The sequence below is a fragment of the Solanum tuberosum genome, unplaced genomic scaffold, assembly GCF_000226075.1.
Source record: "Solanum tuberosum cultivar DM 1-3 516 R44 unplaced genomic scaffold, SolTub_3.0 scf00476, whole genome shotgun sequence".
NCBI lineage: Eukaryota > Viridiplantae > Streptophyta > Magnoliopsida > Solanales > Solanaceae > Solanum > Solanum tuberosum.
In genome coordinates, this window is record NW_006239409.1 from 116,611 (window position 1) to 138,304 (window position 21,694).

At 35.4% G+C, this 21,694-nt stretch overlaps 2 protein-coding genes across 2 annotated transcripts; one reads left to right on the top strand and one right to left on the bottom strand.

Moving 5' to 3' along the window:
• Nucleotides 1–2,820: 2,820 nt before the first annotated feature.
• LOC102578742 (dnaJ protein homolog 1-like) lies at nt 2,821–6,568 on the top strand. The gene is made up of 3 exons (XM_006364241.2): nt 2,821–3,242; nt 3,428–3,849; nt 5,950–6,568. Exons 1-3 carry the CDS (start codon nt 3,078–3,080, stop codon nt 6,386–6,388), a joined length of 1,026 nt encoding a protein of 341 aa, XP_006364303.1. The 5' UTR covers nt 2,821–3,077; the 3' UTR covers nt 6,389–6,568.
• Nucleotides 6,569–6,937: 369 nt separating this feature from the next.
• On the bottom strand, nt 6,938–19,822 carry LOC102579072 (uncharacterized). Its single transcript, XM_006364242.2, has 19 exons — nt 19,203–19,822; nt 18,127–18,579; nt 17,179–17,282; nt 16,394–16,678; nt 16,194–16,283; nt 15,912–16,076; nt 15,585–15,807; nt 15,141–15,241; nt 14,187–14,273; nt 13,889–14,041; nt 13,644–13,796; nt 12,184–12,393; nt 11,674–12,082; nt 11,370–11,554; nt 10,765–11,286; nt 9,653–10,234; nt 9,343–9,447; nt 8,360–8,623; nt 6,938–8,075 (listed from the first exon to the last, which is right to left on the bottom strand). Exons 1-19 carry the CDS (start codon nt 19,327–19,329, stop codon nt 7,317–7,319), a joined length of 4,977 nt encoding a protein of 1,658 aa, XP_006364304.1. The 5' UTR covers nt 19,330–19,822; the 3' UTR covers nt 6,938–7,316.
• Nucleotides 19,823–21,694: the final 1,872 nt, after the last annotated feature.

The following is a 21,694-nucleotide window of genomic DNA, read 5'->3' on the forward strand; positions in this document are numbered from 1 at the left end:
GTGTCTATGACAATTCTATGTGGGACTGAAAATGTTGTTGTCTCTTCCTTCTAGGCCAATATAGTGAATTTTAAAGCTTTATTGATAGTAAATTTAGTGATTGAAAGTTTACTAATTTAAGTCATTCTAACTATTTTTCGTTTTGAATGGATTGTTGTCACTTTTTTCACATTTTAAATGAATTGTTTCTTTTATTTTTGTGTATGGTTAATAACCGAATAACCAAACCAAACCAAACCGAAACCGATAATAACCAAACCGATAAATGTATATTGTATTTGGTTTGGTTTTAGTTTTGATAATTTTAAAACCGATCAAGTTGATTTGGTTTTGGTTTTGACCAATAACCGATCCAAACCAACCCGTGAACACCCCTTAATATATATATATATATATGTGTGTGATTTCTAAAAACACTTTTTCGGTTTAACTTTAAATACTATTTTCTTAAAGTTATCATATTGCTTATGTTCAGACTCTTAGTAAGTAAATATTGAAATGTAAAGATTATATTTTATCATTTGATTGACCAATTCTTTATATTAAAATAGGTGAAGAGTCAAATGATTTAGTAATTCCTCGTGAGGGAATTAATCGAGAAAATTAGAACGAAAAAGGCTTTGAATTTTTGTTATCCTTTGTCGTAATAATATTTTAGAATTTACAATGCTTACTGGGTATATCTAATATCTATAAGTGAGTATATGATATGGGTATTTAGCATAATTTTCCCCATATTTTCAATACTTCAATTCATGTAATGTTTAAAGGATATAGAAAAAAAAAACAATTTTTAACAAAATGTCACTAGATTTTTCTTGAACACTCTTTAAGAGAAATGAAATATTCTGAAATGGTAGGAAAGTACTATGAGTAGAGTTTATTATAGATTTTGAGTGCTCAATAAAACACGAATATAAATTTATTCAAACTCTAATGTGTTAGAATGAAACATTCCGAAATGGTAAAAACATAGGAAAGTACTATGAGTAGAGATTATTATAGATTTTGGGTGCTCCATAAAAACATGAATATAAATTTATTTAGATCTCAATGCAAATATTACAGACATAAAAATAAAAAATAAAAATAGGATAAACAACACAAATCTCACTAGTTTAGGAGCAAATTATTTTTCTTCAAGAGAGCTTTAATATTACGAATCTTACCTGAATTTGAATTTCGGATATATGTATTTCAGATACATGGATCATAATTAGGTGTAATTTGTTATAGATACATTGTATCCCATTATCTCGCTCGTCTCTCTCCTTGTGTATTTGTATTTTAGAATATATTTGGTATATCATATACATGTATCTATTATAATTGCATGTATCTAAGGTACATAGACTATTTTGTTGGGTTCGAAAGAATCAAAGCGTCATGTGGAGACTTACAATTGCAAATTATGATAATGATAAATCAGGGGACTAATAAGACTATACTAAAAGAAACTTAATATTATTATATAGTTTGACCAATTGACATACATATTTAAAAGTTAATATAACCCATAAAAAACTGTAGAGAGAAAATCACATCCTAAATAAAACTCTTATATGTTTATATTGTGAATGTTATTGCACGTTGTGAATGCTATTGTGTTGTGCTATGAGAAGATGGATAGATCTTCAAAAAAAATTCTCTGGAAAAAAGATCAAATATGAAAAAGAATTATATTTTCCTATTTAGGAAGAAAAAAAAAATAACTATGGTAATGTTTTAACTTTCCTTCAAATAAAAAGTAAAACTTAAATATAATAAGCAAACTAAGGCAAAATCCTAACATATCTAGCTCGCCTTCGCTCATTTTGTCTTTCGTCTCTCTTTCTATTATAGTGTATCTGATAGTAAAATATAAGGGTATCAAATGAACGGGTTGAGTTGAAATTAGAGATATTAAAATTGGTTGAAATATAAATTGTGTTTTGGTCCTGATCCGCTTAAGTTTAATTTGAGCTCAAATGAGTTGGGCTTAAAAACGATTTGGGTCTTGATCAACATTTGACCCGATTAAGACTTGAATGGGTTGAGATTGAATCAAATTCAAATTTTCTTGAGCTCAATCCTTCTGGACGGATTGAGCAAGTTACCTACAGGTTGGCTCAATTTTTATACCCCTAGCAAAATACATATAGTTGATTTACTTAAAATCTGCTATAAAATTAGATAATATGTAATTATTTTAAATTATATGAAAAATTAGTAAATATTTAGTCGAAATGTGTCTAGGAATGGCAATGGGGCAGGGGGGGAGGCGGGGTGGGTTGAGCTTAGCCCACAAATTTTTTAATCCGCCCCGCATAACAAACTCTTTCCTTTTAGCCGCCCCACCATGTCCTGCATAGACCCACTCCGCATGAATCCGCCCACATAATTTTCTTGATATCTTCTTTTTTTAGTTAAGTTTGATACTAAAAAGAAAATTCATAAAAATAAATTTATCTTTTCCTTAAGTTGTATTAATTTAATAAGATAATGACTTAAAATTTAATTTTTAGAGGTCAATTGGGAAACATGTAAGAAATTGAATTATTTTTTATTGAACCATTTTCATTTACAATCTTGAATATTTTAGTAGCTTCTTAATAAATAATATTTTATCACTCTTATGACAGGTAAAAAATTAAAATTAAATTTAAACCACATAAAATTATATATACCCACATTTCGCCCCGCCCCGCTCCGCATTAATTTAAAAAAACTCACTTCAACCTATCCCGCGCTCCACCCACATAGCCTTAAACCCGCCCCACTCCTAAACGCCCGCCCCATCGCTATCCCTAAATGTGTCAAAAGAGTTTCTGGAAATAGCGAATTTGTTTCCACGTCAAAATAACAGCACTGAACTGAAGTCCGGAAAGTTCTACATTCTTCCCTCTTCTACTGCTCTGTTTTCTAGACCCATCTCTCCTTCTCTTAATAAAACTCTACCCACAACCAAATTCCAAAACACAAAACTTCAATCATTCAATTTACACTACAACAAACATACATATCCTCTACATAAATTTGCCTCTTATTTATCTTTCTATCAAATATCAAATTTTGAGTTCAAAAACTGGTAATAGAAGATGGGTGTAGATTACTATAAGATATTGCAAGTTGATAAGAGTGCTACAGATGATGAACTGAAGAAAGCTTATAGGAAATTGGCTATGAAATGGCATCCTGATAAGAACCCAAATAACAAGAAAGAAGCTGAGGCTAAATTCAAACAGATCTCTGAAGCTTATGAGGTACTTAATTCACAATTCTTGTTCTTGATTTTTGAATAAAGCTGCTAACTTTATGTTTTATTCTGTTAATCACTGCTAGTTTAGGCTCTTTCTTGATTCCCAATGCTTTGATTCTTGAAATTTGTTTAATAGGGTTTTCAATTATCTTTTCAAGATTGTATTTTTATGTTGAAATTGTGTTGCAGGTTCTGAGTGATTCACAGAAAAGGGCAATTTATGATCAGTATGGGGAAGAAGGCCTTAAAGGTCAAGTGCCACCACCAGATGCTGCTGCTGGTGGACCTGGTGGGGCTACATATTTCCATACAGGTGATGGTCCAAATGTGTTTAGATTCAATCCAAGAAATGCCAATGATATCTTTGCAGAATTTTTCGGGTTTCAAACCCCGTTTGGTGGTGGGATGGGAGGTGGTGGTGGTGGGATGAGAGGTGCAAGGTTTTCTAGTTCAATGTTTGGGGATGATATCTTCAGTTCATTTGGAGAAGGCAGACCAGCGATACGGAAGGCGCCACCGATTGAACGAACAGTCCCTTGTAGTCTAGAAGAACTTTATAATGGGACAACCAAGAAGATGAAGATCTCTAGGGAGATTGCTGATGCAAGTGGGTAAGTAAACTAATCAGAATTTTCAGATATGATATGCTTGTTACTGTTTATTTAGCTTGTATTGTTATGTAGTCATGTTTATCCTTTCTGTTACTTTATAATTATGGTCCCTGCTTGGTTAATTTATGAATTAGTATCTGTTGAGTTCATTGAACTTCAATGAATGGATCTTTTGCTTGTTAGTTGTCGAATTCTTGTTTAGCCGATCCCTCTTATATCTCGTATAACTGTTCACTATGGAGCAACCTGATTGCCACCAAGTGGCCTTCAGGTTGTTTGAAACTTGTATTTGCTGCACAAGTTTTTGTTGTGTTCTTTAAGTATTTGTGTTTAATTTGTGGCCAAGATGAATGCAAATATAGGCGTCGGGTGGAGTTCTTACTTCCAAATTATGCGTGGATGTCAATTGTAGGCGTATTATTATAAAAGAATGAGAATGAGTAGGATAGGAGTAATAACTTAAATGTATATTCTGGTTTGCTGAACATTCATGAGCTTAATGGACCAAAAACTGTGCTTGTAATTTGTGGCCTAGATGAATATGAATATAGGCATCGTGTGGAGTTCTTGCTTCCAAGTTATGCTTGAATGTCAATTGTAGGCGTATTATTATAAAAGAATGAGTAGGATAGAGTAAAAGGTTTAAGTCATCTGCGGCCACTTAAAGTTGTTCGCATAATTCACTTAGACACCTCAACTAGGGGTTGACCTATTGATCACTTTTACCGTTCAAAACATGTACCTATTAAGTACTTTTTGGTGACATGGCATCATGAGTGTAATACACATCTAAGAAAGCATGTGAAGCCATAATTTTTTTTTTGCGGACCAATCAAAAATAGACATTTCAACATTAGAAAAATCATAATTTTAACATATAAAAAATAAAAATTCCTAGCGTCATCTTACCCAATTTGTCTTCCCCTCGACTTCTCTATCCAATATTCTCATCAGGCAAATTCCTTCGCCACCATCCCTTGACACACCCCTTTTCCATCTAATCCTTCATTCTTTCTTTCTTTCTACATCATTCCGCCATAATCAATGTCATAGTTGTTGTTTCCTTCATCGGAAAAACATCAATTAAATAGATGACCAATCAAAACACAAAAAAATAAAAGAATTTACTGATAAAGATTTTCATTTGAGTTGTAGAAGAGAGTTTTTAGAAATAAAAATCAAATTGAGTCAAAAACAATTCCGGCGGAACTCCATTTTTTCCGACAAGACTAATACGAATCTGAAATTATTTTATTTTCTTAGAAATCGTTAAAAGAGAGGAGGTAGGTGTGTGGTTATCGGAGTATGTGTGGTTTCAGCTGGAGGCGGCTTTGTGTTACTGACAAAGAAGAACATGGGGATGGATAGACGTCGGGGTTGGGTGGGTGCATGTGGTGTTCTGGCAAAGTAGAAAAGGGGGAGAAAAGTTTTTCCTTTTTTTTTTTGCTGAAAACATAGTGTTTTTATTTTATTTTATTTTTTAATATATCTTTTAATTGTTATTATGGGCCCAAGGCCACATGTCTTTTTCAGATTAATTACTATGCCACGTCATTGCGAGTGTATGGCACACAATTTCTATTTTTAGTTGATTGTCAAAAAAATGTTCACTAGGTATTGCCTATTTTTTTTTACTAATAAAGGTGTTCAATTGGAACAAGCTTAACTTAAATGTACACGGACAACTTTATACGTGGTTACAGATGACTTATGCCTAACTTAAATGTATATTCTGGTTTGCTGAACATTCATGAGCTTCATGGACCAAAAACTGTGCTTGTAATTTGTGGCCAAGATGAATGCGAATATAGGCATCGTGTGGAGTTCTTACTTCTAAATTATGCTTGAATGTCAATTGTAGGCGTATTATTATAAAAGAATGAGTAGGGTAGGAGTAATAGCTTAAATGTATATTCTGGTTTGCTGAACATTCTTGAGCTCCATGGACCAAAAACTGTGCTTGTAGCTATAACTTCTCAATTATTCATTGCTGTAGAAACATATAAAGGAACAGCGCAATGTCCAACTTGTTCATCTGGTCAAATTACATGAAGTAGTCACTATTGCTGTTGATAATCTGACAACTAGTTTTGTGTGCAGGAAGACTTTACCAGTAGAAGAAATTCTGACCATTATAATCAAACCTGGCTGGAAAAAGGGAACTAAGATTACATTCACAGAGAAAGGAAACGAAGAGCCAAACGTCCTTCCTGCAGATCTCGTGTTCACAATTGATCAGAAACCACACAGTGTTTTCACAAGGGACGGGAATGACCTTGTGATCAATCAGAATATCTCACTTGTTGAAGCATTAACAGGCTACACGGCCCATGTAACAACGCTCGATGGAAGAAAACTGACTATTCCTATCAACAAGGTCATACACCCAAACTATGAAGAGATTGTCCCAAAGGAAGGAATGCCAATACCCAAAGATCCTTCCAAGAGAGGGAATTTGAGGATCAAGTTTGATATCAAGTTCCCTACAAGGTTAACAGCTGACCAGAAGACTGGAATTAAGAAGTTACTTCCTTCCTAGGCCAAACCCATAGCATCTTTACACAAGTCTGTGTACTGTTTTTGTTACTTTCTTTTATTATTTACTATCTTGGGTAATTGGTTCCCTTGTAGTGTTTGCATATTATAGCTTAGAATTGTCTGTGTAAGTCAATAAATATGTGATAGTAATAAAGTATTTTGACATTTTACAACTCTTCAACAGTTCTCTTTTGCTGAAGTTGGAGTCTAATGTGTATGATAAATGTATCGACTCCTCATGTACTTTGCAGAGGGAGGTGGATTATTTATGTGGAGCACAAACTTGCATTGTGAAATCTTGTAGCTTCGCAGATAGGTTAACTATAGCAGGAACTAATTTCAACTTTTATCCAAACACTACATGAAATCTACTTTCTTCAATGCTAAAAAGGTATTATTTTTAAAAATGCTTACATACTTATCGACTACGTTTCATTAGTCTCGAGTCTAACCGGCTACTGTAACAGAAAAGTCACTACAAACGGTATTGAGTTTTTGCAATTATCACAGGAGTGGGAGATAAAATAATAAACCACAATGAAGCAAAAGATATCGACTAACAAGCTATCATTTAGATAAGCCACCAATCATTAAACATTGGAGTAAAAATGATCAGAAAGGTGCAACTGTAAAATTTGACATAGATGATTTTGATCACCAACAGCCCCATAATAGACGATTGCACGACGGTATCTGAACTGACTGACTATCAATTTTTTATACTATTGTTCTATGATGATAAAATGTAACAAAAACTCTGCTCCTTTAACACTATACACAAAGACAAGCCAGCTCTCGGGCTTCATCTCAAAAGAATACCAAAGTTCCTTAAAACAAGATCGAATGCATCACACCAGACCTCTGTGTTCTGGCGATCAACCATCAGAGCTATATTGCAGTTGTCAAGCCCCACAAAAATCTTGGCAACCTCAATCACTATAATCTTCAGACTCTGAAGAGTCCGACTCTTGATCCTCATTGACATCCCCATCCCTATCTGAGTCGTCATCATCCATGTTAACATATCTTTCCAGATTTTCACCATGGCTTCTGTATCTATCAGCGTTGTCATTGCCATCATCTTCATCATCATTGTCATCTTCAATTCCATCACCAGCAGAAACAACCTGATCCTCATCTGACATATCCATTAAATCACTCCTGTTAAAATCATATGTATTTTCAGGGGCACTATCATCAGATTCAGCAGCTTCCATACTAATACTATTATCATTTGTGGCTTCTATTCCTTCCATATTCATGTCGAACTCTTCCGTCACATGCTTTCTAGGTGATACTACAAGACTTAGTCGGCTGCTTCTGTCACCCAAATAATCTGGTTGAGCCTCTTCAACAATTTTCTTTTCTATTCTCCTCTTCCTGACAGTTCGGCGACCTCGTACATGTCTCTGCCCATGCGTTTCTCCCTGCTTAATAAGAACTTGAGTTAACGTCTCACTAGGCCTTACAACAGCCCTACCAGACTCTGGTGGTTTGCTAGTAGTTCCTTTCTGCAGCTTTCCACGAGGACGACCGCCTCCCCGCCCACGAACAACTTGCCTACTTCTTGAGCTGCTAGGCAAATTGCTGAGATAATCCCAGTTTTCCTCTCTCATTAGTCCATGATCCATCACTGTTGGTTCTACCTTTTGCAGATCTTTCAAAGAAGCATACCCCAAAGATGGCTTCTGCATGCAAGAAAAAATCAAGTCATCAAGATGATTCAGAAGTAAGAACATCATTAGCCAAAAATATAGCATTTATTATATAGTCACAGGTATTATCTGCAGTCCTAGATGCGATTAGCCAGTGGATGATCAAATGTTGGACCATATACAAGTTGAAATTTTTTCTTTCACCAAATAAATCCACAAAGACAGTAGCATGCAGTGCAAATAAACATGGATAAACAGTAAAACTAAACATAATTAATAACACCAATTACTTAAATCAGAAGGAAAGACAACTCAACTGGAAGGCAATCTACTTTATTTTTCAACTCAGCCTCAGTTTTCTGCTGAGAATCATAGGATATGGAGGAATCAAGCTCCAAAAGTCTGAGAGCCACTGCAGAGGTGGTCTGAGGTATCCATGGGAGCTGTGGCACAGATTCAGGGTAAGTTGATTCACAAGCAGCTTTTCTTGATAAAGCACATAGACCCATCAATTCTTCTGCAGTCTCATAGTCAGCAGACAAGTAATCACGCTTGATGACGCCCTCTAACTGAGTCAGAATCTGCCCAAAAAAAAATAAAAAATCAAGAACCATTTCTTCTTGCAGCTTCTGAATTTGGAGGGGATGTATAGGAACAGGTTCAGCAACAGCTAACAAATCAGCCGAACTATCTGAATTTGCCATATGCTTTCTGGCGAAGTACAGAAATTAGATGATCCAAGCATCATTAACAAAATAACTGGTTTGAGGAACAACCATGCAGGAGTAAAACCAATTCCCAGATGGGGGATAACCTTCACTTTTATATTCTACTCTTTCCCCCTCTTTTATTCAAAAGGGTAAGAAGAGAACTCACTAGGGAAGAAATCCTGCCAGTTCATTATCATACATAATAGTAGCATATATATTTATTTCACCTTAATTCAAAATCATAAAAAAAAATTGTACCTTGACAAGACACTTCAATCCGTAAGCCTAAATCAGACTGACCCAAGAAAATGAAATAGACAAAAATATAATTACTGTCCAAATAACAATGATTAATGATGGGGTTCAGATGAGTCCCAAAGCATATTTTCGTAGTAAACTCGCACATGTCAAGAAAAAAAGAATCTTCAACATTCTTGGAAATTCGAGAAGTAATGCATTTCATAAAAAGAACTAAAAATCATATTTGTTTATAATCAAACAAATCTAAAAAAACATTTAAAAACTTGTAAGTAAACACAAGACTCTCGAACAGTAATCCCATATAAAACGAGTCGAAGGGAGTGAGATACCTGGAGAAGATCCTCAGGAGATGACGAATTTTGCAGTTTCAGGCCCCATGTCTTTCTACAGTCTTCTGTCCAAGATGATTGAAGTGCCTCATATGGCACACAAACCTGTGCATTCCAGCAACAAAGTTAATACTAAATATCATGCTATAAGAAACTAAAAACTGTCAACAGATTGTGCCTCATATCACATATGTACTTCATGTTCATATGTCTGTTCAGACATAGGAAAGACAAATACAGAAGGAGAAGAGTGAAGGCAGTCAACCTAACAGAAAACCAGATTCTTGGAGATATATCTCAAAAATCTCACCTCAGTGAAACTTAATACGGCCTTCATTAATCTTACTCTTACAGGACAAGCGTTTGAAACCACCAAATTATTGTAATCAATTTTCAGATTGTCCATAGAATCCATTGCCTGCTCAAGGAACTTGCCGTTCATGTCAACTTCGCAACTCATCTTGTTGCAAGAAGGGCAAATACCCTCTTCAGAATGGTAAGAATCTAAACAGTGGCCACAAATGCCCAAAAGTGGCAAGCCCCTTTTCTTCCCATATCGCATGGCACATAAAATTGATGAGCTGAGACATTCTTTCCACATCCAGATCTGAAAACCTTGGTATCTCTGTAAGGCATTCTTTTTCTCTTCCTCATTCCTCCCGAGCTCAATTTTAAAAGACGAAGATGTTTCCCAGCTATCAGAACTCACGCCATATATGGCACTGCCAGGACTGTCTGCACTTGCACCAGATGTTGGGTTAGAACTAGCTCCACAAGACATGTTTTGCCGTGCGCGCCCCTTGAAAGGACCCTCAATCTTTTGTAACATAATATGCAAATGTGATTCCCTAACCCCTCGAGTATCCAAAGAAGCCAAAAGACAATCAAATGCCTGCAGGTAAAATAAAGGATTAGTAGATAAACAGGTAATAGCTAGGTCTGATATTCTTAGGACAGACAAGACCTTGCTAAGATCTATATAACTACATATAGGGTGTTTCCCTGACCCCGATAACTTTCTAGTCCAGAAAAGCAACAATTTCCACAACACTTGTTGAGTATTACCAGACATGTAATTCTCTCTAAACTACAGATTCATCCAGGGTCTTCATTTACATCTTGTTCTATCTTGTCAATTGTTATATCTTGTTCAGTCATAAGTTGCCATTTCTTACACCTAAATACAGAAAAAACTCTTTGAAGAAATGCAAGGTAAGGTTGCATACAATAGAGCCATTTTGGTCAGACCCATCCTTGGACCCCCCCACGCACAGCGTGGTGCACCGGGCTGGCCTCTTCTTTTTTTTTAAACCAAAATAGTGCAAGCGTTTTCCCTTGGGTAAAATATATATTCAGCCGACTAAACCTACTTTGACATACTAACAGCGAAGTGCATTCTAAAAAATAATGAAAGGAGCATACCTCTTCAGTGTCGATAAGTTTCCAGCAGCCATGAGGTGATTCAACAAATATCCTGCCAGAACCAGGATCTTCGCTAGAACCAGAGGCAACAAATAGCCAGTAACGATTGCGTCTGCGGTCTTGACCTAAAGGCAAGGACCTGTACACATACATCTCTTCTGCTTTGTGGCCAATGAAAGATTTTAACTGCATGTGTGACCTTTCTGCTGTATTCCCACTCGGTACAGCAAATTGACCCACAAAGGTTTCTTGTGCGGCTGAACTCTTCTCAGCAGGAATGCTTTCAAAGTGGTTCTGAAGATTGTCTACTATACCAGCAGAGTCATCCTTTACCAGGGTGGTTGGTGATGTCCCTTGATTTTTATTGTTTGGATATCCCAATGGGCTTTGGCTACCCTCAACCACAACATTGAAGGAACTATCATTAAATTTATTGATTGTCTCCTCCTTCAATCGTCTTTTATCCAATTGGGATTCAGCCCACATCTGTTTTTTCAAAGCATTTGCTGCATCCAGACGATCCTACAAAACCATCTTCGTTAGATAGCTGAAAGAGACAGTAATGGAATAATGGTCAATAATGATAAATTTACCAGATTTATTACCTCAAGAATTGCACGGATAGAATTTCCTTCATTTGCTATGCCAATCAAGGCAACAAGAGCACTTAGACGCTCCTCAACACATAGGTCAGAGTATTCACCTTCAGCGAGTCCTTGAATCCATGGCTCACCTGCTTTGGTCTCATCAATTTCTGAACAATCTTGGCTAGGGTTACTTCCCGCAATACCTATAAAAGTGCATCAACAGATAATGAAAAATAGTGTTTTCAAAGAACTACTACAATGATGTGCTTTCACATTAAAAAAAAGCATAAAAAAACATCAGTAGTTAAAACCATGTCCTTACCAACATCAACTCTAATTTGTTGTCCAATCTCATCAGATAGCTTACTTTTTCCATTCACCAAGCAGGTGTCAAGTAGGCTGCTTTGTTCGTTATTCTTGTTAGCACCATATGAAGTACCCAAGTCATCGACTTCTGGACCTTCAGCAACATCACCTTCACCTTCAGAATCATCATCTCTTTCTTCATCTTCAGCATTTTGTCCAGAGAGAAATCCATTAGCATATCTTTGTATTTTCTCCTTGGCTGCTGAAATAATTGCGTCAGCATCAGCAGGATCCTTCCTGAAAGCAAGTCGAACATTGTACGTTGAAGGAGCAATTCTTTCAAAAAGTATTGGATCCCTTGACAAAGCAACAGATATAGAGGCTTCTGGAGTCTTGCTTGTTGAAAGGTCACGTAATCCAGATTTCTGTAGAACAAAGCATAGAGAAGAAATTAACAAGAAATCTTCAAACAAATCGAACCAGATTAACATGAGACAGTGACAATGTGCATCAAGAGAATAGTTACTTGAATCCTTTCCGCAATATCTAGAACATTCAAGCCCTTGTCTCCCTCGAGAGCGAGAACATGGTAAGCAGCAAATTTCACAGTCCCTGGTGTCAACCGATGCCTGGATTTGCGTTGCGACATAAACCCTTTTTCTTGCATAATTGCAACAGCATTAAGAGCTGCCGAACCACTTCGAAGATTGGACACAATGTCTTCGCAACCTTTAATCTGCATAATTAGGGAACATTACCATAATTAGACAACACCATCCATTTGACGTAGAATGTCAAAGAACGGATACAGAGCATTCTACGATAAGAGGGAGCTCTCTGATGATTATCTTAGAATTACCATTTAACCGCAAACCAGCATCTCACAAAACAACAACAATTAAGCTTCAATTCAAAGAAACTTAAGGTTGACTATGACCACGGAGTTCCATTTTAAAACCCTATCACATAGGTCCAAAAGGTAAAGCTTCTAATTGATTCAAGAACTATGCAATATCAGCTAATTGAGATAGTTGGGAGAGCAATAACTTGGGATGATGGACTAAAAGGTGGAATAATTTATGGCTAGGGAGCTAGTTTCGGTGATAATCCATCAGTAGCAGATTGACTTTCCCACTGTCATCCAACTTTGTACCAGCATTTCAATAAGCAAACCTACATAGCCCCATATATACCAACATTTTCTTTTTTTTTTAACAGTTGTGCGTGGGCCATCTTACACTCGCCTCGACTATTCCACCTGCTACCTCCCACCAACAGGAACACCATGTACCTCTGCTCACCCAACCTTGGACAAATGGGAAAAAATCACCTAGTCTAGGTTGTCTATCCTGGAATTTGACCCTAGTCTCCCCTAGTTTTTACCCACTTCACTGGCTGCTAGGTCACACCCTTTGCTGAGACACATATACCCCAACATAACATGCATCTACATGAAAGAAACAATGGTTGAATAACACAATTGGAAGAAGAAACAGTCTGAATCCTAGTGGTACAAGATGATTCAATCAAGACCCGAGTGTCTTGACAAAAAATGCTGTGCTATCAACTGAATCTGCTATGATCAAAATTAGGCATATTAGCTAATGGATGAACTTGGGCTGATATTATACAAGACCATATATATGGTAGAACCATAGAAATAGCACCACCAGAATGAAACATAAGATAATGACTTGACACAACACAAAATAGCTTAGAAGAAGGCATCTATCCAAATTGCAACTACTGTCCTATGGCAATAGCAGAGAGCAATTACAAAAAAACATCTCAAGTGAATTTTTGAAGTATACATCTCATCAAAATAACCAATTACTAAGAAGTTCACTATGTCTCCCATCTGCAGCAAACCTATGTCAAAATATCCCCTTACTTAGATTACTATAAAATATTATATCTTAAGCCACAGGAAAAAATAGAAGCCACGATATATCGCTAAGATGAAAATGAGGACAGAAAATGGTGCACCTCATCAGAATCATTCAAACAAGTGCGTTCTCTCTTTTTCGTCAATGGAGGTCCAAATCCAGCAGAGAGTGCAAATTGGCGCAGTACTTCAGACCACGTCAAAGGATTTAAGAGCCTCTGCCAATTGCGTATGTCAAAACCCCAAAAAAATGCCTGTCAATGAAGTCCACAAACTGGTAAGCTTTGATCATCCCACAATAGAGTAAATTGTGTTCTAAAGAGCAAGTGTGCACAGCAGTGATTACCCCTTCAACTATTTGAGGATGTCCACCTTCAGGATTGACAGCACTATACTGATTTGTCCCAGGCCCACCAGAAGGAGTTCGAGCAACATCTTCAATATCTTTTATAATCAGTTTCAAAAGAGCAATTTGTATCTCAGCCAACAATCTGGAATCCTGAACAGAGAACAATTAAACTATGGCAATCAGACCCCCATCCAGCCTTTTTAAGAAGATAAGTCAATGTGATAGTCCACAGGACTTTGCAGAAAAAGTAACTCAGAACATCAGTTCACGATTAACTTTAGCCAAAGGTACTCACATAGTCATGGAAAGCTTGAAGAAATTCGTCAAGAGTGAAAGGCCAAAGCCCGAGAATGTCTGCAAAATTTAAGCAGAATCTCCAAGCCTGTAAAAATCAAAAGGTTTGATGTTTAGTTCAAAGGCACTAAGAGATCTGACTCAAACACAAAAGAACAAAATCAAGATAAGACTCATACAGAACTTGGTTTAGAGCACAAATATGCTCTTCACTCCTTTTCCTGGTTTTATCATCCTTCCTTTAGTTTGGTGACTACTATTTTAATTTTCAACAATTACCATCCATCCAAGTAAAAATGACCTATTTTCCACTTTGGTCTGCCAATAAATACTGAACCTGTTTCTTTAAATCCTAAATTTCACTCCCTCCGAAAATTCAAACTTATATAAACCAAATACTACTCTACATCATTTTAAACTAAACGTATAACGTCCTTTAAGTATTAACAGTTTCTCCACCACTCAATTAAATAATCAAATGAATTTTTTTAAGCCACAGGTCAAAGTCATTTCAATGAGAGAGGGCACATGACACTACCAGATTGCTAGTAACATTTCTAAGACCCTTAATATTGATGTTTAAGTAATACTCTTAAAAAAATCAAGTAAGATAAACTTCCAAGATAGGAATTCCTATGCTAAATTGACTAGAACATTGACTTTTGACTCGATATAACCAGGAAGAAGAAAGAAGCCTCTGTCCATACTTTGACTATTCTAATCTGAAATATAAATAAGTTTGTAGTGATGAGTGGTTTAAAATCCTTTGGCCAACCAACGATTAAGTTTAGACTTTAGATAAGCAAATAGGAGTAGATATGTGGCTTAGATAATCATCAAAATTAGTGGTCATTGCTTTAATCTGCAAAAGCAGGAAATACTTCATAAATAGAAGAATAAAAGAAAGATCAGTCAACTAGTGATGTAGACAAATTTAAATGATCAAGCAGCATACCATAAGAAGATTCCCAACATTGTCATCTGAAGCAATCCAGGGTTGGATGGAGAATGGTTTTTTCAATTGAACAGACTTGGGAGGGAATTCACACAAAGATTCTGGATCACATAAGACAGATTTCAGCAACAGACCAAAAACTTTATGACCTTTGCAAATAAGCAGCTTAAATAAGGCAAAAGGCGAGAGAAAAATGAATAATATGTAAATTTTCTACTTCAGACTGGATTATATATAAGACTTTGAAACCAAATTCCAGGTGATTATTGGCTTTCCTGGAAGCCCTACCATCTAGCATGCTCTTTGTAAGGAATACAAGATAAAAATGTGACTTAAATGAGATTTCAACATATGCTATTACCTAATCTTGAACTAAAGCATTAAAACTAAAAATAGCATGCAGAATTATTTTTTATAGAAACGGTCAAGTTAACAAACTCCTACCTCTAAATGACTCAAGGTTCTGCAAAGTGTCATAATTAAGAGATGCAATTGATGGTAGCCCTTTGCTAGAGGCAGCCAGATCCATAAGTTCTAAGCGCTCATCCTCGATCAGCTCCATTGATTCTTTAGCAATTCTGCGTGCCATTGCCTTCTCCATAGCAGCCTTCTGTTTTGCAGCTTCTCTCTCTTTTCGTAGCTCATCTTTTTGCTTTTTCCTCTCCACCTAAAGATTACAAAACCAATAGTACCGGGAAGAATCCAATTAGCAGATTTTGAAAGGAAAAAAGAAAGCATGGGGAAAACAAAATTCTCATTTTGAATACCTACCCTCACGAGCTCCCTCTGCAAAAACTTCTCTCTCCTCTCCATTTCACGTTTTTCCTCCCGCTGAAATCGCTCCTCCTTCCTTTGCTGTTCACGCATCAGCCTTTGTTCTTCCTTTTTTCTTTCACGATCCTGTTTCTCCATGTCCTTTTTCATTTGTTCTTCCATCTTACAAGAAAATATTATAATATCAGTTGTAGAAACAAAAAGAAATAGTTTTCCAATGTTCACACTTTTAAATTAAGATTCAGAAGCTACACATCCAGAAATGTAAATATTCCGTACTTTCCGCCGTAGAAGATCTTGTTTCTCAAGTTCTTTCCGCATCCGTTTTTCATTGGTTTGAACTTCCCTTCCCATTCCAAATTCTTCACTCTGCAAGAAACCAACAATTAAGCCTACTGCGAAAGCAAAGAGAATAAAACAGCATGGGGGGTAGTGCTTCTATGACCGCAAGAAGATAAACTTCTGAAGCTTCAACTTACCTTGCGCTTCCGATCCAATTGCAACATGTCCTCATTACCAGGGACGAATTCATTATCCCGCGAAGGGGATAGAAAGCGTCTCTGCCTGCTCGGCTGAGACATCATACTGATGCTTTGACCTTCAACACCAGATTCCCTAACAAAATGTCCATTCCGTTGCATGGTTGCCACGTTTTTAGAAGGACCGTCAACAGACGAATCATAAGGGTAAGGGGCTGCGATTTGTCCATATTTATCAGATACAATCTTGGGCTCAGCAGGTTCACGATGACCATTTGTCAGAACCTGAAGATAAAGTAGAACTAAGCTTGACCATCAAATTGACCTGCTAATAAATCTCACTTTCAAGTTTTACCATTGACATGTTATTATCCAAAACTAGCCAGTCACATGGCACATTATATACTACCCCCTAGATAACAACCATGAAAGCTAGCAGCATTGCAGCAATCACACAAATTGATAGTGAAAAAACCAGCCCATTATGCAATGACTTCACCAACAGATATAGAACAATATCCCAACAAAAACTTACAGATCCTGAGGCTAAATCATGACGGTAAATAAGCCACACAATTATTTTAAGCTAGGAGAATGAAAAGAAATAAATTATTTGCAAAGTGACCAAACAGAGGGTCAAGAAAATCCAGTGGAGCATAGGAGAAGAGAGTAGCTCCTCAAGAAGGTAGAAAGGATAAAGATACAATATATTACACGTCCTACAAGGCTATAACCACTCAAAGGCGCAATGTGAAATAGCAAGAGACTGATCTCTTTATACATACCGGAGAAAGAGAGAGAGCTGATCCAACATTAACTTTAGCATCATATGGTCCATACAATTTGCTGTCAAAAGATTGTCTGTAATGGTCCGTACGTTCTTCCAAATCTGTGCCATAAATGAAAAACAAAAGATGTAACAAATCAGAAAAGCAATCCAAAAGAATTGGCTTTAAAACGAAAAGGTCTGAACAAATTATTGTAAGGCCACAGGTCGATAGCAGATGACACATGAACAGTAAACCCAAATGATAAGAGGCTCCTAGGGAAACAAATATGAAAACGTTAACATTGTTAAACAACCAGCATTCTGTGAAGTAACACACGGCAGGGGAATGAGTAGAATCCCTTGGTCATGTTTCTCATATTAGTGAGGCATTGTTCAGGATAGCAACTCACAAAGCAGTGTTTTGATAAATACAGTAAGGTCTTGATCTCATTTGATATTCACATAAAGCCAAGGATATTCATTACTTCTATCATTCACATCAAGTTATTACTGCTCTCCCTCCCAAAGGCAAATCAATAGGAGGCAACAAGCACTCCAAAGAGCAACTTACAAACATTTATGATGATATAATCTCATAAAATTTGGGGAGGAAAAGTAACAAACAATAACATTAGGCATTCAATGATCCAATGTTTTATTTGAAAATAATCTCTTGCCTGAAAAGATACTCAAATCCCGTTTGGACTTATTTAACACTGAACTTTACAGAATTAATGTTCTGTTTAAAAAATGTAATCATTTTAAGAAAATAAATATGCATTCACAAGCATACTGAGATAACATCATAAACTACACCTACAAAGACATGGAAAGATGAGAACATGTAGGACAATACAAATTGTCAAATTCTTTCATTTCAATACTAATATCCAAATTTAGAAGATAAACACCATACATGCATTTATATTATAAGATCTCTAATAACATGAGTAGGTTAATTTACCAATAGGTATCCCAAATGCACCAGGTGGCAGCTCATCAAACTCCACCCCAATAATAGGACCATCCTCACGTAAAGGTTCTCCTAATTGTGCCTCTATACAAGCTATTACTCGTCGCTCCATTGCCCTCCTAGGTGATTCATAAGATCTTATGGACGGTGCTGGCATATCATCTCCATCATCAAACCGACTCGACCCTGACCCTGACCCTGACCTTGAAACTGATCCTGAGCCACGGTCACTAGCAGCTTCAGCAACCACTAAATCCTCTCTAGGTGACTCCGGCAAATTTCTCTTACCACCTGTCCCACCAGCGCGTGGCTTCTTTTCTGTCCCCCCTGATGTGTTTTTGTCCTTCAACCTCCTGTGACAAAACCACATCTGCAACTGCCGGTCCGTTAGACCTAATTTTTCTGACAGCTCGGCGCGAATGGCCTCAGATGGATATGTCTCCACTGCATAAACAACAAAGCAAAACAAAAGAGAGTTCATGTCAAATATCACAATTACAAAAACACAAACACAGTAATAGATTTGATAACTAAATGTTAACATCAGTCCATGCATGGGGGAATCGCAGAACCTATTATAAAGACCAAATTTTTGTCCATCGATCTCTATGTCTATGACAGCATTCAAACACATTTACATGCAGAGTAGAAAAATATTACACAAGAATAGCATATCCGACAATAACATTAATCCCAAAAATTCCTTCTCCGCTCAGAGCACAATCAATAGGCAGAAATACACAACATACACCAATATTAAGGCACTACCAAAGAACCATAATGGTAGAATCCACAGAAAGACCCAAAATTTCACCCATCTCCTAAAAACTAGCATAGGATCCCCATCCCAGTTGTTTCCAACTACATAATATGCAAAGTAGATACAACACAAAAGAATTCCACATCAAATCATCTTCCAATCTCATTATACATAGTACACAAACACCTATGAACAGCATAATACACCTAAATCTCCCAAATTTCCCACATCTACACACGATTTAAACAACCCCAGATCAAGAATCAAGAAAACATCAAGTCCAAAAGTAAATATAAAGAAAACATACTAGCATAGACCCTTTCTAGGGTTTCCAGTTGAAAGGGAGTCTTCATCTGCCTCTTTGGCTTCTTGGGTCCTTCAGATGAACTCTGAATAACGTTCCTATTGCCTTCTCCATCCGACTCACCATCCATTTTTTCAGATCTTTCTTGAAGAAAACCCTAAAAATCCAATCTTTATTGATAGAAAAACAACCCCGTTACAGATAGGTAACTATATATTCTTCCCGTGATAACCAAGAACACATGGAGAAAAGAAAAATCTAAAAAAGAAGAGGTAAATAATAAGAATAAATGAAAAAGAGAGAAACAAAAATAAACCCAATACAGAAGAGAGGCGATAGAAGAAGAAGAAATTGAATAAAAAGGAACAGTATAGTAGAACAAGTCCCTCTTGTTTGTTCCAAATTCCATGTTCTTTCGGTGTAATTCTATAATTTTTAATTTTTCCCAAAAAAAAAATTTTGTTTTTTAATTTCAAAAACACGTTATTACAATTTAACATGTACATACATGTAATGTTGTAATACAACTTTCTTTTGTTGTTTAAAACAAAAAACTCTTTGAGGTTTGAGTCTTTTTTTTCTTATTTTTTTGACAATGAAATCAACTACTATGTGTTTGTTTCATTGATTGAGAAGCCACTTTTCTCTCTCTCTCTCTCTTTTTTTTTTTTTTTTGTTTTTTTTTTTTTTTTGTTTTTTTTTTTTTTTGTTTTTTTTTTTTTTTCTTTTTTTGAAAAGCCACTTTTCTCTCTCCTTCTCTCCTTTTTTTTTTTTTTTTCTTTTTTTGAAAAGCCACTTTTCCCTCTCTCTCCCTCTTTTTTTTTTTTTTTGTTTTTTTTTTTTTTTTCTTTTTTTGAAAAGCCACTTTTCCCTCTCTCTCTCTCTTTTTTTTTTTTTTTCTTTTTTTGAAAAGCCACTTTTCCCTCTCTCTCTCTCTTTTTTTTTTTTTTTCTTTTTTTGAAAAGCCACTTTTCTCTCTCTCTCTCTCTTTTTTTTTTTTTTTTGTATTTATTTATTTCTATTTTTATTAAAAGTTGGACTTTCTGGGTTTTTTGGTACTTTCAAGTTTATCTTCACTCACATATTGCTCCAAGAATCTTCTCTTTTCGGGTGACTAATCCGATTTGTGAGCCTCACGAATTTGTTTAAGTGGGCTCCACTTCTTTTGGGCCTAATACATATTGTGAGTAATTTCAAGAAAAAATCATTTTTGATTGCCTATTTAACTACTACTCAATAAAAGTTTTTCTTTGAATTAATCTTTTTAAAAAATCAAATTCACATGATTGATTTTATCCAAGTTTTACATGCATTTCACAAATTGATGAATGACATTTTATTTTTTTGTGATATATGAAACTTTATTTTAAATTTTAATTTATTTAGAGTAAATTTGGGTATTGAATTGTGTACTAAGATATTAAGTCAATTTCTATATGCATTTTAGTCATACATGAAATATTAAAAAACACGTGATTGAAGATTTAATCGATTTTACATGTATCTCAATAAAAAATGTATGAAGTTAGTTTTGCCAAGTCAGGTAAAAAAATTTAATCAGGAATATTTAAAATTTGACTTTGTCAAGTCTAAACCTTCAATAAATAAATAAACACTTGAGCATGATATTGACGAGTCATGCCAAACTTCAAGTGTAAGTATATTATGTTTCGCGTTCATAAGGTCACGATTCAAATACGAAAGTTCGAAACTATCAAAGTTCAAACGTAATTGTCTGGAATTTTGTTTTTATCAAAAAAAAAAAGAATTATCAAAAATTGTCTGAAATTTTGTTTGAAGTTGATAAACCTATGAAACAATAATTTTAGATAATAAATTAATTGACGGACCTAAAAGTGAATATTTGTGCACTTCACTGGAAAAAATACTTATATTGATAAATAATTTTTGAGCTAGTTAAATTATAAATATTATATGTGTATTTGCACTTAATTGCTAATATGACTATTTAACAATTATAGCAAATTAGTATATCATCTTCTCAATGGTAGCCATTTAAATGGGTACAATTGATCTCTTCTACCCTCTCACCCTATCCACACCCACACAACTCTAATTAGAATAGATAAATCTATGTCTATTATTATTTTTATCTTTGCTCTTTCCATTTTTTCCTATAGATATTCTTATGTTTTTTTTCTCTCTCTCTAAAATTATCACAAATTCTATACTACATTGTATATGACTTTTTATCTTCTTCTCACTAAATATAGTATTGAATAATGTCTTTTTTGCTCACATAAACTTTGCCACAAACACTCAATGAAAATCTTCTCTTTTTTCTTTTATAAAAAAAATATTATATAATTGTTGTGATTTTTATTTTTTTTATTATAACAGACTTATAATTATATATCATATTTAAGTAATTATTTGTATGTCATCGATGAGAAGTGAATATATATCTGATATATAAAATGTATATATAATATACGTCTAGTGTATGACGGAGTTATAAGATCGTATGTCTTTCT

Bases quoted from the DNA above. Each gene is read 5' to 3' on its own strand.
- LOC102579072 (XM_006364242.2), bottom strand. From the start codon at position 19,329: ATGGATGGTGAGTCGGATGGAGAAGGCAATAGGAACGTTATTCAGAGT. The intron at 14,042-14,186 runs GTGAGTACCTTT...TTCTCTGTTCAG, and splicing joins TTCAAGCTTTCCATGACTAT to GATTCCAGATTGTTGGCTGA. The intron at 13,797-13,888 runs GTAATCACTGCT...CTTCATTGACAG, and splicing joins ATCCTCAAATAGTTGAAGGG to GCATTTTTTTGGGGTTTTGA.
- LOC102578742 (XM_006364241.2), top strand. From the start codon at position 3,078: ATGGGTGTAGATTACTATAAGATATTGCAAGTTGATAAGAGTGCTACA. The intron at 3,243-3,427 runs GTACTTAATTCA...ATTGTGTTGCAG, and splicing joins AGATCTCTGAAGCTTATGAG to GTTCTGAGTGATTCACAGAA. The intron at 3,850-5,949 runs GTAAGTAAACTA...TTTTGTGTGCAG, and splicing joins GAGATTGCTGATGCAAGTGG to GAAGACTTTACCAGTAGAAG.